Genomic DNA, 12,923 nt, shown 5'->3' with positions numbered 1-12,923 from the left:
AGCTAGACCCGTCTCCAAATCAGGGAAGTCAGGTGGAACTGAAACCCCCGTCTCCATCATTTGATCTGCCATACATTGAGCCCATTGCAAACAAGCCCGCGCCGCATATGAACTGCACACCACCGCTTGCAGGGTAACTGCCGCTACTTCAAAAGACAGCTTAAGTGAAGACTCAATCTTCCTATCCTGAATGTCTTTGAGCACTATACATCACTCAACCGGCAAGGTAGTTTTCTTGGTAACCGCCATGGGGGTCTTAAATTTATCCAGCTCGTCATGTGAAACCGGATACAACTGACGCATAGCCTTAGCGACTCGGAGACCAGTCTCAGGCATGTTCCATTGAGCCGAAATAAGTTCTTGCATCGCCTCATGAACCGGAAACGTTTTAGCCGGTTTCCTCGTGCCCGCCATAAGAGGATTAGCCGACCCTAGCGCGTGTGGATCAGGTTGAGAGATATTAAGGCCCTGTAGTGCTTTGGAAATAAAATATGGCAATTCCTCCTTATGAAAAAGATGGAGCGCTGTAGGATCATCCACCTCCCTAGCCAGCGCATCCTCAAACTCCAAATCTGCCACCTCACCTTCCTCCAGAGAATCTGGAAGAGCAAGAGATAAGGCGGAGTCAGACAGAGAGTCCCCTCCGTCCATAGGCGCTACCTTCTGGACGGAGGGGCGTCCTGAGACTCCTGAGGAGGTCCATTGGCATGAAGAACCGGTAACTGGTCCACATCACCAGCCCATTGCTGCGCAAGATGAGAGTCTGCATCAAAAAAGCTTTATGCATTAACATAACAAACTCTGTGGAAAAAAACACTGAATTTGCAGGAGCCTGCGTCGAAAGAATCTGTTCCTGCCTAGAAAACCGGCTCGCAACGGCAACAGAAGAAGAAAAACCGCTGACTGCCTGCTCAGCCGCTGATGTGCACTGAAGCGGAACGGAATCAGCCGCGAGTGCAAGAGAAGTCGGCCGGCCTTCAACCCCGCCAAACAGAGGCCCGATGGTGTTCGCCGCTTTCCACAGCGGGAACACCGTTTAACTGCCTCTGCCGCCATTACAATGAAAACGAACTGCAGAGCAAATCAAAATCGGCCGCCAACAAAATCCTGTTCAGCGACACTGCAGCAACCAACCCGGCAAACCAAACCAGCAAGCAGAAATAGAACTAGAAAATAAAACCTTTTCTTACCCGAGTTCACCTTTGTTAAGGCTGGTAGTTGCAACTGGAACAGCCAGGAAAGCTATCCAGTTGCAGCACCCTGGTTTTAAAGTTTTGGTTGTTTGTTTTTTTTGTAAGGTGAAGAAGAAAAATAAAGAACCAGGAATAACCTCAATCCCAAAGGAGAGGAGGGTGGAGTAGGGACCTGGGGGGGCCCAGGTGTACTTCCCAAAGTTGGCACCGCTCAGCCAAACACCCCTATCTACCTGAAGAGAATAATCTCAACAGAAGAATAAAAATATGCCAGCCAGAATCCAGGAGCTAGTGGAAAAGCGACCATCACCTGCTGGGAGATAGAGAATACTGGAGATACAGGGAGAGTGCCAACCAATAGGACCACCTGTTAATCAGTTCTGGTAGATGTCTGCTATCCCACTTGTCTCTGGATTCATCTGCTGCTGCTGTTGTTGAGGAAGATATTGTTACTCTAGTCTAGCCTAATATACCACCAATCTCCTCTGTAGTTAGAATGCACCTGTTAAATGACTCTGTAAGAAAAATAAAGTCAATGCACAATCAATGCTAGCACAAAACCATGTCTTTTTCATACACACACAACACAAATATACCCTCATACAGAATGTAATAAGTAATCACAAACTAAAAATAGAAATTTGTAGACAAAAGTTAAACTGAATTGCCAAGAGGCCAGACTCTCATACACTACAGAAACAGTGACGCATATCCTGTAATACTGTGCAAAATATAAATATAAAGATAGATGTAAATTTGAAAAAAAAAACAGATGAATAACAATCACCACTTTACAAATTAACAAATAGAAATAAAACAAACAAATTGAAAATAAGATAATACCATTTTATTGGACTAATACCTTTTTCAACTAGCTTTCAGAAGCCAAAACCTCCTTCCTCAGATCAGAACAGTACTCTGCTGTTACGGTAACTTATCTTGACCTGAGGAAGGGAATTTTGGTCTTCAAAAGTTAGTCAAAATTGTATTAAAATGAGTCCAATAAAAATATCACCTTATTTCCATTTTCTATTTATAAACATCTATCAGCACAGCTACAATAGTACTTTATCCTAAAGTATTAAACAAAGAGAAACATTTCTTTTTCTACCTTTGTCGTCTCTGGTTTCTACTTTCCTCATCTTCTCTTCACTCTTTTCCTTCCATCCAGCGTCTGTACTCTTTCTCTGCCCCTTCCAGCCACTGTCCGCCCTTTCTCTACCTTCTATCCACTGTCTGCTCTCTCTCCCCTTCCATATGGCATCTGCCCTCTTTCTATGCCCCTTCCATAAACACTCTGCCCTCTCTCTATTTCATTTAGCACTTGTCCCCCTCCATTCAGCCTGTGCCCCCTCTATTCTTTTTACATGATTTGTTCCAGCTTCACCCCTCTCTCCATTTTTATTTCTCCTCTCACTGTTTCTACCTCCCCTCCCTCCATGCTCTGGCATTTCTCTCATCTCTTTTCTTCCTTCCTTCCCACCACACAGTCTGGTATCTCTGTCTCCTTTCCCTTCTATCTTTTCCCTCACCCACCCCATCCCACTGTCTGGCATCTCTCCCCCCATGCCCATGGTTTGCCATCTTTCTCCTTTCCTTTCTTCTCTCCAGTCCAGGTCTGGTTTCTCTGTCTCCCTCCCCTTCCCCCTCCATGCTTTAACCTCTGGCATCTCTCTTCTCCCCTCTCCTTTCCTTCCCCCTCTATGGCCTGGCAACTCTCTCTTCTCCCTTCCCTTCTCTGGTCTTCCTTCTCCCTCTTTTCTCCCCCAATTTGGTGGTTTCAGGACATTGTAGAGCACAGATGTCAAATTCAAGGCCCACGGGGCAAATCTGGCCTGCCTGGTCGTTTTATGCGGCCCATGGTCTGATGCCCCCAGTGTTACCTTGTGGCTGGCTCCCTCCTCCTCATAGCCGTAGTGTGCAGCGGCTCCTTGCGTGTCCCACACCTCATCAAGAAGCATTCCCTCTGACATTGTGATGTCAGAGAGAAGGCTTCCAGTTCAGGTGCAGGATACATGAGGAGCCGCTGCACGTGGCTCTGTGCACACTATAGCTGTGAGGAGGAGGAAGCCAGCCACAAGGTAACACTGGAGGCATTGGAACGCTGGCTGCATAAAACAGCCAGGTTGGATCTGGCTGGAGGAAGGCATAGCATGGAGGAAGGGAGACAACAAAGGTAGGAGAAATGATTTTATTTTCAAGTTAGTGTTTGAATTGTATCAATTTTGAGCATTTTAATCTGCTATCTATCTTTTGCACTGCTCAGGAAGAAATAAATTTGTTTCTTTTTCTCTGGGGTTGTTTGTACTGCATGCAGAATCTTGAATCTTAGGGGTTTAAAAAAATATATTAGTACTTTTAGTTTCTGGTCACGTATTTGCATAATTATCTGTGTTCTGGTAGGAATGAATATTGAGAAGCATACAGTGTGTTTTGTGTAGTTTAATTTTGTGGTTAGCCATTACCATTATGTGTTAATAAGATTATATTGTGTGTATATATGAAAAATGAATGGAAAAAATGATGTTATAATCAGTATTATTATGGGGGTGGTGTCTGGGGCGGAATCTGGCCCATGACTTAGACTGTGTTTTGGATTTCAGCTTCTTAATGTGATTGAGTTTGACACCCCTGTTGTAGAGGGAAAGCACTGGCTCAGCTCCTTTCTCTTCAAGTTCAATGGGTCCTCGGCAGCAATTTCCACATGTTGCCAGTTGCTGACCCAGAAGCTTTCCCTCTGCTACAGAAGTTTGCAACAGAGGGGAAGCTTCCAGATCAGCGGCAGGCGGCGTGTGGGGATTGCTGCTGCTGCCCTGATCAACTTGAAGAGAGAGGCAGGACCATTGGAGCTGAGACAGCAAGCATGGGAAATTAGGGAGGGCTTCCCCATTACGGCAGGAATGTCATGATAATGGTCTCTGTTCCTCCGGCACTACTGCAGAACAGTCTACTGGTAATTACTGTGGTAACCTCACTCTCAAATGTACACTGTAAGGGTAGTTCTATAAATGGCACACAAAACTGCATGATGGGTCTCAATAGTGTACAAAACTAAATTGGCTAATGAGCCAATTAGCACCAATAATTCAGCTGTAATAATCAATTATTTGTGTTAATTTGCAATGAAATGGATTTGAATGTGATTTCACTAAGCACTCTTCTATAAAAATCCACATGCAAATTTTATAGCATGCAACTCAAAAGGGGGCATGACTATAGGAGGGACATGGGTGGGTCAGAGGTGTTCACTAAATATGCACAAAGTTTTATTGAACACTGGTGATGCACACTTAATTTATGTGTCAGGATTTACACCAGTTTTCATTTGGTGTAAGTCCTCGCACCTGAAGTTTGGCATAGAATTTGACACCCAATGCTATTCTATAAAGAACACTCATCCCTGAGCATCCTTTATAAAACAGCAAGTAGCACCAATTTCTTTTTCAGTGCCCATATTTGGGTGCCATTTACTGAATCTAGTCCTGTATATACATACAACAGGGAACAGTGAAGTCCTCTGGAGCCATTGAACATGTGTATGCCAGCCTAAAGACCACTGATAACACTCAGAACCTTTCACAGACAACACACTCTGTTTATAACTTTGCATCTCCTCCAGAAAGCTCATCACTTTTATTTATACCAAGTATTGCAAATCTATTCAGTTTCAAATATGACTAACTATCCAAATCCAATAAAACTCTACTAAAGACTTCAAGGAAGTTGAAGGTTGGTTTACCATCTATAAGTGAGCCTCTCTGAAAAGAACATAAAGCTGTGAAGTGAGTAATGTGGAAAAGAGCACAGCCTTCTCTCATTCTTACCTGCATAAAGATCCACCACCACTTCATCCCTGCAGAGCAAACCTGCCACCCGTAACTTCTCTCTGATATTTCCAGAGGAAAACATGCACTTGGTCACATCAAATGTGTATCTACAACAGCAAACATAACCTTGGTCAAATTATCTTAGCACCTTTCTCCATCCAACATAGTGTGATAGGACAACCTCCTTCCTGCTACAAACCTCTCATTTCCATCACATAACCTAGTTAAGCGTGTCTGTTGTTCTTCATTCTCGCCCAACTACCACCACATAGTTCTTTACTGAAAGATTACATACTATGGTTTGTACTACCTAACATACCAATATACTTGCAAAATATCTGTCCCATAAAAAGAAAAAAAAAAAATGAAAAAGTCCTCCACCGCCAATGATGGCCCTCCCTGACGAATGTGGCACCAGTAATCCCCCCCATGAAAGAAAACTGGCAGGAGGTATGCCTACTCCCTCCTGCCACCAGATGCTCCCCCGAACACCACTTCCTGAATACCCCCCATACCTTCTGTAGACATTGGGAGCTGGAGGGAAGCATGGTCCCTCCAGCTCCGAGGCCAACTCATTAAAATTGATGAACCTTCTCCTCGGTGCACCATGTGATGCACAGGGAGGGAAGGCCCTTATTGGCTCAGACACCTAGGGCGTGTAACACACGCACAACATCTGTCCATTAAAAAAAAAGAAAAAAAGGTTTCCTGCCCCGAACAGCTGAGTGGCAGGAGGCTGCTTTCAGGGCTTCCCCTGCCTCTCAGCTGCTCAGGTTTCCCTTTGCTGTCTTTGTGCATCTGTGAGATTCACTCTCACGTAGATTAATCAGATGAGAGAGACAGAGATTACGATGAATCTATGCGCGAATCATTTGCATGCAATCTTTTTGGTACATTGATCCCTCTTCCACAATTGGCCAGAGAATCGGCCAACAGTGATCCAGTCGGTATTAGCAATTATGTTTAGTGAATCCAGGCCTAAGTCATTTAAGAAATTTCTGAAGGCTCATTTATTTTTGCAAGACTTTGTGGCAGTTTAAGTGTGTGCAGTTATGAACTTACAGGGTGGGTTCTGTTAAAGCTGTTTAATGTTTATGAGTTTGTTAGTCTGTTTAGCTCCTACACAGTTAAACCTCTCTGAAATGGCCATATTCAGTGTCTCTGAAGCAGTTAGTGCTGCTGAATATTATCTGAGACTATCCAGACACTGTCTATTTAGTGCTGGAGTAGACTGGGGGGCAGAGCCGGAATTAAATCGGTTAGCAGTGATATTCAGTCCACTAACCAGATAAGTAAGTGGATAAAGTTAGGATAGCAAAAAGACTGTTTCAACTTTATCTGCTGAGCTAACTGGACACCAATTTGAATGCTGGCCAGTGCCTGGTTAACTTCCAGGTAACCACGCATAACCAGATATTCAATTCTGGAGCCCAGACATGGCCCAGCATTGAATATCTGGGGTTATTTCAGCCTGTGGCTTTAAAAAAAACTATCCTGTACTTAAGAGAGAGATGAATAAATAAATAACCATCTTCTTGGCCCTCTCTTCCACCATCCTCTATTCCATAGTTCAACATCTCCTTATTCTTCTTCAGCATAATCCTGTCCCTCTGTTTTTGCCCTGTCCAGCATCTCACCTTTTCCCTTGTATTGGAGCAATAGGGCAGCTGTTGTCCCAGAGCTCAGCTATAGTAGCAGTAGCTAAAACAAAAAGCAGCAGTGGAGACTTTCACTATGCCTACACAGGAGGTCTGCTTGCATTCTAAACAGAAAGTCGGTGTCAGAATGGGCAGGAACACAGCAGGCCTCTCATTGCAGGCTTAGAGTGAAAGGATGTGTGAGATCAGGGCTCACCAGGTTTGGAATAGCAGTATTCTGTGTGTCACAAAAGAAAAAGTTGTCTGCCGGAAAGAAAAAAGTGCCTACTCATATGTACATCTTAGAGGGAACACTGAGGTATCCATGTTCTCTGTATTTAGACTAGTAATCTATAAAGAAAAGTACCGGTAAGTACCTATTTCTCTTTATAGAATAAGATAAAAATAGGTGCCATAACCAGAGACTATAGTATGTGCCCTGTTATAGAATTACCTTCATAGTTTCTCTTTGAAAATTAATTACCACATATCTGCTCACTTTGTAGCTATTGAGCCATTTGAAAACATTGTCCAGTTATCAAATGAAAATTAAGCACATAAATATGTAGCACTAAAGGAAGGAAAATAAGGAGTAGACATATATTCAAATAGCTCAATAGTCTAAATAATATTCAAGACATACACATTTTTGACGGCAGGAAGTTTTAGAGCATGGAATGAGACTGGCTAGCAGTAGACTTAGCATTAGTGTGAAGAAATATCTAACACAAACCTTATTCCATTGTCTACATGTTCTACCCAGCTGCTGTTTCCCAGTAGCAGGGTCACTGTTGGGGATCGCAACCCATCTGAAGACACGCGTCCCTGTTTGGCTACACGCTGGACTCCCAGGGTAGAGGCAACAGTGTCCCAAAGCTCTGTTCCTAATAAAATGGAGTCAGGACACTGGTCAGTATTTGGAGGGTGGCAATTCTATAAATGGGCACCCTGATGTCATGTGGTGAGAGTCTATTTTGTTACAGAACCTGGGTGACTGGATTCTGTTATAGAATACTAGTGTAACCTGGTATCAGTGCCTTGCATTTACACACCTGCAGTTTTATCAGGGACTTATACTGTAAGTTACATATAAGGGTGATGATTGCCTGTGTTATAGAATAGAGCTTACTGTAAGTGCCATGCTTGCACTTATATACATAAATGCTAGTATTCTGTACCTTTAGGCATGCAAAGGACACATAAATGTGAGTTCCCAGTAAAAGAATTTCTCTTTCAGTGTGACACTTCTCTGACCAGTAACCAAGCTTCTTCTTACCCAGTGCCTGCCACACAGGAGCACTGAAGCAATCTTCATTCAGCAGGATAAGATCACCGTGACGCTGCCAGGTATGAGGCAGGTCTCTGTCTAGTTCTCGCTCCCAACTGATCCCATACCGTTCCATTAGGCAATGCAGCTCTTGGCGCAGCTTCTGGGCTGGGGACTGAACACGAGCCCTCTTTGAAAGAACAGGATTCTGAAAAAGAAAAACCCCAAGGAGGTCCACCTATAACTTAAGAGCCTACTTTCTGCCACATCTGCATCTACCATTGCACATTTGTGTGGATGTAAATAAAAGCACCCTGCCAGAATCCCCATGTGCATCATATCATTTCAATAATTGTTGGATTGGATAAAACAACAAATGAAAAAGTTAACAGGGACACCCAGTCACAGCAATTTCTTAAGGTTTTTTTTCCCTTGGGAGAAAATACCCATGAGAGTATTTCATAAGGACTAAGCACTGTTACAGTCCTTGAGGCTACTGATCTTCTCTGTAACCTAGTCATATACTCTGAATATTGCCTCCCTGCAAGATCTAGCCATCAGAGACTAGATTCAGAGGGAGCAGGCTCATGGAAAGAACTGGAAGATGCTTCTCCCTTTAAGGGAGTAATTTTCTCTTATGAAGAGCTGCAATAACAGGTACAGATTACAAGGGAGATCAGTTTGCTTACTTAATATTTAATCCACTATATAAGATCGCTGGACACTGGGGCTCTTAGTTCTAGAATTAGGGGCTCACTGGAGGAACCTTTAGGAGTAGAAATTTTAGAGAGGGCCAAGAATGCGCTTCTTATCTTTCCACCTAAACCCATTTCTCTCTTCCCCCATTCCCTGTTCCTGTGGATAACACTCTTATCCTCCCTATCTCAGGGTCTCTTATCCTCCCAATCTTGGGGTCATCTTTAACTCATCTCTCCTTCTCTCCAACAGACTGTTAAAACTTGTCATTTCTTTCTCTATAATATCACATAAATCCGACATTTCCTATCTGATCACACTACCAAAACCTTTATCCACACTCTCATCTAGACTACTGCAATCTGCTTCTCACAGGTCTTCTCTTGAGCCATCTCTCTCCCCTTCAGTTTGTTCAGAATTTTGCTGCACGGCTTATATTCTGCTACTGTCGCTATGCTCATAATACCCCTCTCTTCAAGTCACAAGTCACTCCACTGGCTTTCTATCCGCTTCCTAATACAGTTCAAACTCCTCTTGTTGACTTACCAGTACATTCACTCTGCATCTCCTCAGTATCTCTCCTCTTTCATCTCTCCCTATACTCCCCCCTGGAACTCCACTCATCAGGTACGTCTCTCCTAACTGTACCCTTTTTCTCTACTGTCAGCTCCAGACTCTGTCCCTTTCTATCTAGCTGCACCGTATACCTGGAATAGGCTGCCTGAGTAGATAAGTCATGCTCCATCTCTGGCGGTGTTCATATCCAGACTAAAATCCTACTTTTTCAATGCTTCTTTTAACTCTTAACTCCAACCCACTTGTAAAGTACTCACATCTATTTTGTCTCTCCCTCTGTAGTTCCCTACCTCAATTATCTTGTTTGTCTGTCTGATTAGACTGCAGCTCTGTTGAGCAGGGATTGTCTCTTCATGGTTAATGTAATGTACACATCATGTGCATCTGGCAGCACTATAGAAATAATAAGTAGATGTCACATTATCAAAGGCCTTATATAAATCATTCCACCAAAAGACTATTCGCATCTTTTCACTCAATGGGCACTTATTTTGGGCACATGGAACTTATGCTGTATTAAAGTTTCAAGTTTCAAGTTTATTTATTAGAATTTCAAGTTTATTAGAATTTTAATATACCGACTATCAAGCAAATATCTAGCCGGTTTACATAAAGTTTTTAAAAAATAAATTTTTTCTAAAAGAAATGGTACAAGTAATTATAAAATATTAAAATAAACTAAAATACGTAGTGTACATTGAAGACTTTAACATGACCAACTGGATAGTGAGGGCAAGAGGGGAAAGGGTGGGTAAAGTTACATTGTAGAGAGAAAAATGGAGATAGAAGGGTTAGGGTTATAACAAATTGGGTGGGGAAAAAGAAGACATTGTGGGTTGTACTCAATGGAGAGATACAAGTATGTCAATATAGAGTATTCCATTGGGCATACTTTTCTCAAACACTAGCATATCAAACAGGCATACAATAACTCCTCTTTGTTCCAAGTAGCAAGGGGCAGGCAAAGCACAGTTACTTACCGTAACAGGTGTTATCTGGAGACAGCAGGCAGATATTCTCACATATGGGTGATCTTATCCCCGGAGCCTATAATGGACAGTGTGACACTTGAACTGTCTCTTTAAGTTTGAAAAAACTTTGTGAATGCCCACATTGTGTATGTGCGAGTGCCTTCCCGCCCACCGAGTCGCAAAGTCCCCCCCATTCCGTAAGCAAGATAAGAAGCCAATCTGGGGATGTGGGTGGGAGGTGAGAATATCTGCCTGTTGTCCCCGGATAACACCTGTTACGGTAAGTAACTGTGCTTTATCCTAGGACAAACAGGCAGAATATTCTCACATATGGGATCCCTAGCTTACTGAAATGGGATAAAGGGAGAGTTGGCCAATTAAGAGAATACATTTTGTAAAACTGCTTGGCAGAAGTGAAAAGGTTCCAGACAGTAGTGAAAAGTGAAGGTATGCATTGAGGACAAAGTAGCTGCTTTGCAGATTTCATCAATGGAAGTGGAACGCAAAAATGCAACTGAAGCTTCCATAGCCCGGACTTTATGTGCCGTGACATGGACCCCTAGCTGCAGCCCAGCCTGAGCATAGCAAAAAGAAATACAAGTCGCCATCCATATGGAAATAGTTCTCTTGCTTATAGGCTTGCCCAGTCTGTTTGGGTCAAAGGAGATGAACAGTTGAGGAGATGTTCTATGAGACTGAGTCCTTTTAAATAATAAGCCAAAGCTCGTTTGTAATCCAAAGTATGAAGAACTGTCTCACCAGGGTGTGAATGAGGTTTTGGAAAGAAAATGGTAACACGATATACTGGTTGAGATGAAACTCCGAGATTACCTTTTGGATGAGTGTGGAGAACCACCTTATCAAGGTGAAACACTGTAAAAGGTGGGTCTGCCCCCAAGGCCTGAAGCTCACTCACTCGACATGCAGAAGTGATGAAGATTAAAAATACTACTTTCCAAGTGAGGAATTTAAGATGAGCCAACGACATTGGTTCAAATGAAGGCTTTATCAGTCTGGACAGAACAACATTAAGATCCCAAGCCACGGAGGCAGTTTGAGAGGTGGTTTGATGTTGAAAGACCTTTCATAAATCTAGAAACAAGAGGATGTGAAGCTAGAGTTTGTTGTTGATCTGAATATGAAACACACTGATAGCACTAAGATGAACTCTGACTGAAGTGGTTTTAAGACCTGAGTTGGATAAATGTAGAAGGTATCCAACACTGAAGAAACAGAGGAGGATGAAGCATCATGATGATGATGAAGAGCATATCACGCTGAAAACCATGTCCACTTCTGCTGGTAACATTACTGAGTGGAAGATTTTCTGAATGCATCTAAAATGACTCTGACAGGATCAGAAAAATCATTGACTGTTGAGGTCATGCCGAAAGGTACCAAGCTGTCAGGTGTAACGACTACAGATTGGGATGTAAAAGTGACCCTTGACTCTGAGTGAGAAGAGATGGGAAGATCTGAAGAGATATTGGATCTTTGACTGAGTTGAAGCAGAAATCTTCAACTCAGCAATGTTACCAGCAAAAGTGGACATGGTTTTCAGCATGGTATGTTCTTCATCATCATGATGCTTCATCCTCCTCCGTTTCTTTAGTGTTGGAATACCTTCTACATTTATCCAACTCAGGTCTTAAAACCACTTCAGTCAGAACCATGGTTGCCTGGGCCACCGAGGAGCTATTAGAATCATGGTGGCTGACTCTTGCTTGAGTTTGACCAGTGTCTTGAGAATGAGTGGTAGTGGAGGGAATGCATAGAAAAACTTGTCCGTCCAATCTAGGAGAAAAGCATCCGCCTCCAGCCGATGAGAGTATTGACTGGAACAGAATTAAGGCAGTTTGTAATTGATAGGGGATGCAAACAAGTCTATCTGAGGAGTTCCCCAAAGGGAGAAAACCTGATGTAAAACCTTGGAGTGAAGCGTCCACTCGTGTGGCCGAAGATACCTGCTGAGTTTGTGGGCAAGAGTGTTTTGCTCTCCTTGAACACAGATCTCTTTCAAAAAGATGTTTATTTATTTATTTTAAAAATTTCTATTCCGCCTATCAACTAGGCAGATTACAAATGAACGTACATAAATTGAGACCTATTCTGAGGAATTGCCCATTTCCAAATCTTCTTGGCCTCTTGACAGAGAGTTAGATAAACTGTGTCTCCTTGTTTGTTTATGTAATACATCATGACTTGATTGTCTGTGTGAAGAAGGAGCAAATGATTGGATATACTGTCTTGAAACGTTTTCAGAGCTTTGTGGACTGCTCTGAGTTCCAAGAGATTGATATGGAGTTTCTGAACTTGAACAGACCAGTGACCTTTGTCCAGAGACCATTCAGATGAGCACCCACGCATGCATGGAGGAGTCCATGGTCAGAACTTTCTGATGTGGAGGTATTTGAAATAAGAGCCCTCTGGAAAGATTGGAAGAATTCATCCACCACTGAAGCGACTGACACAGTGATGGTGTGATAGTAATCTTCTGGGAAAAGGGATCGAGAGCCTGAGACCATTGAAATACTAGAGACCACTGAGCTGTTCTGAGATGAAGTCTCGCGAAGGGAGTAACATGAACTGTGGAGGCCATGTGACTCAACAGTCTAATCATGTGTCTGGCTGAGATGTTTGGAAGATGAGAAGCTTGATTGCAAAGTTGTATGAGATTGTCTTGTCTTTGTTGTGGTAAAAAAGCCCCGAGTTGGACGGTCTCGAGCAGGCTCCTATAAACTGAAGAGTTTGAGAGA

At 42.9% G+C, this 12,923-nt stretch overlaps 1 protein-coding gene across 2 annotated transcripts in view; it reads right to left on the bottom strand.

The window, feature by feature from the left end:
- TRMT12 (tRNA methyltransferase 12 homolog) overlaps positions 1-12,923 on the bottom strand; it is a 62,997-nt gene that overhangs the window by 8,706 nt on the left and 41,368 nt on the right. For both annotated transcript variants that reach the window (XM_033945525.1, XM_033945524.1), the window contains exons 4-6: positions 7,934-8,132; positions 7,391-7,541; positions 5,018-5,127 (exon numbers count right to left, since the gene is read on the bottom strand). In XM_033945525.1, coding sequence (XP_033801416.1) covers positions 5,018-5,127; positions 7,391-7,541; positions 7,934-8,132 — 460 coding nt within the window. The remainder of the gene's footprint in view (positions 1-5,017; positions 5,128-7,390; positions 7,542-7,933; positions 8,133-12,923) is intronic.

This window comes from Geotrypetes seraphini, chromosome 5, assembly GCF_902459505.1.
Source record: "Geotrypetes seraphini chromosome 5, aGeoSer1.1, whole genome shotgun sequence".
In the NCBI taxonomy this organism is placed as follows: Eukaryota; Metazoa; Chordata; class Amphibia; order Gymnophiona; family Dermophiidae; genus Geotrypetes; species Geotrypetes seraphini.
Note: the sequence above shows the minus strand (reverse complement) of the source record. Positions and strands in the feature narration are given on the sequence as shown.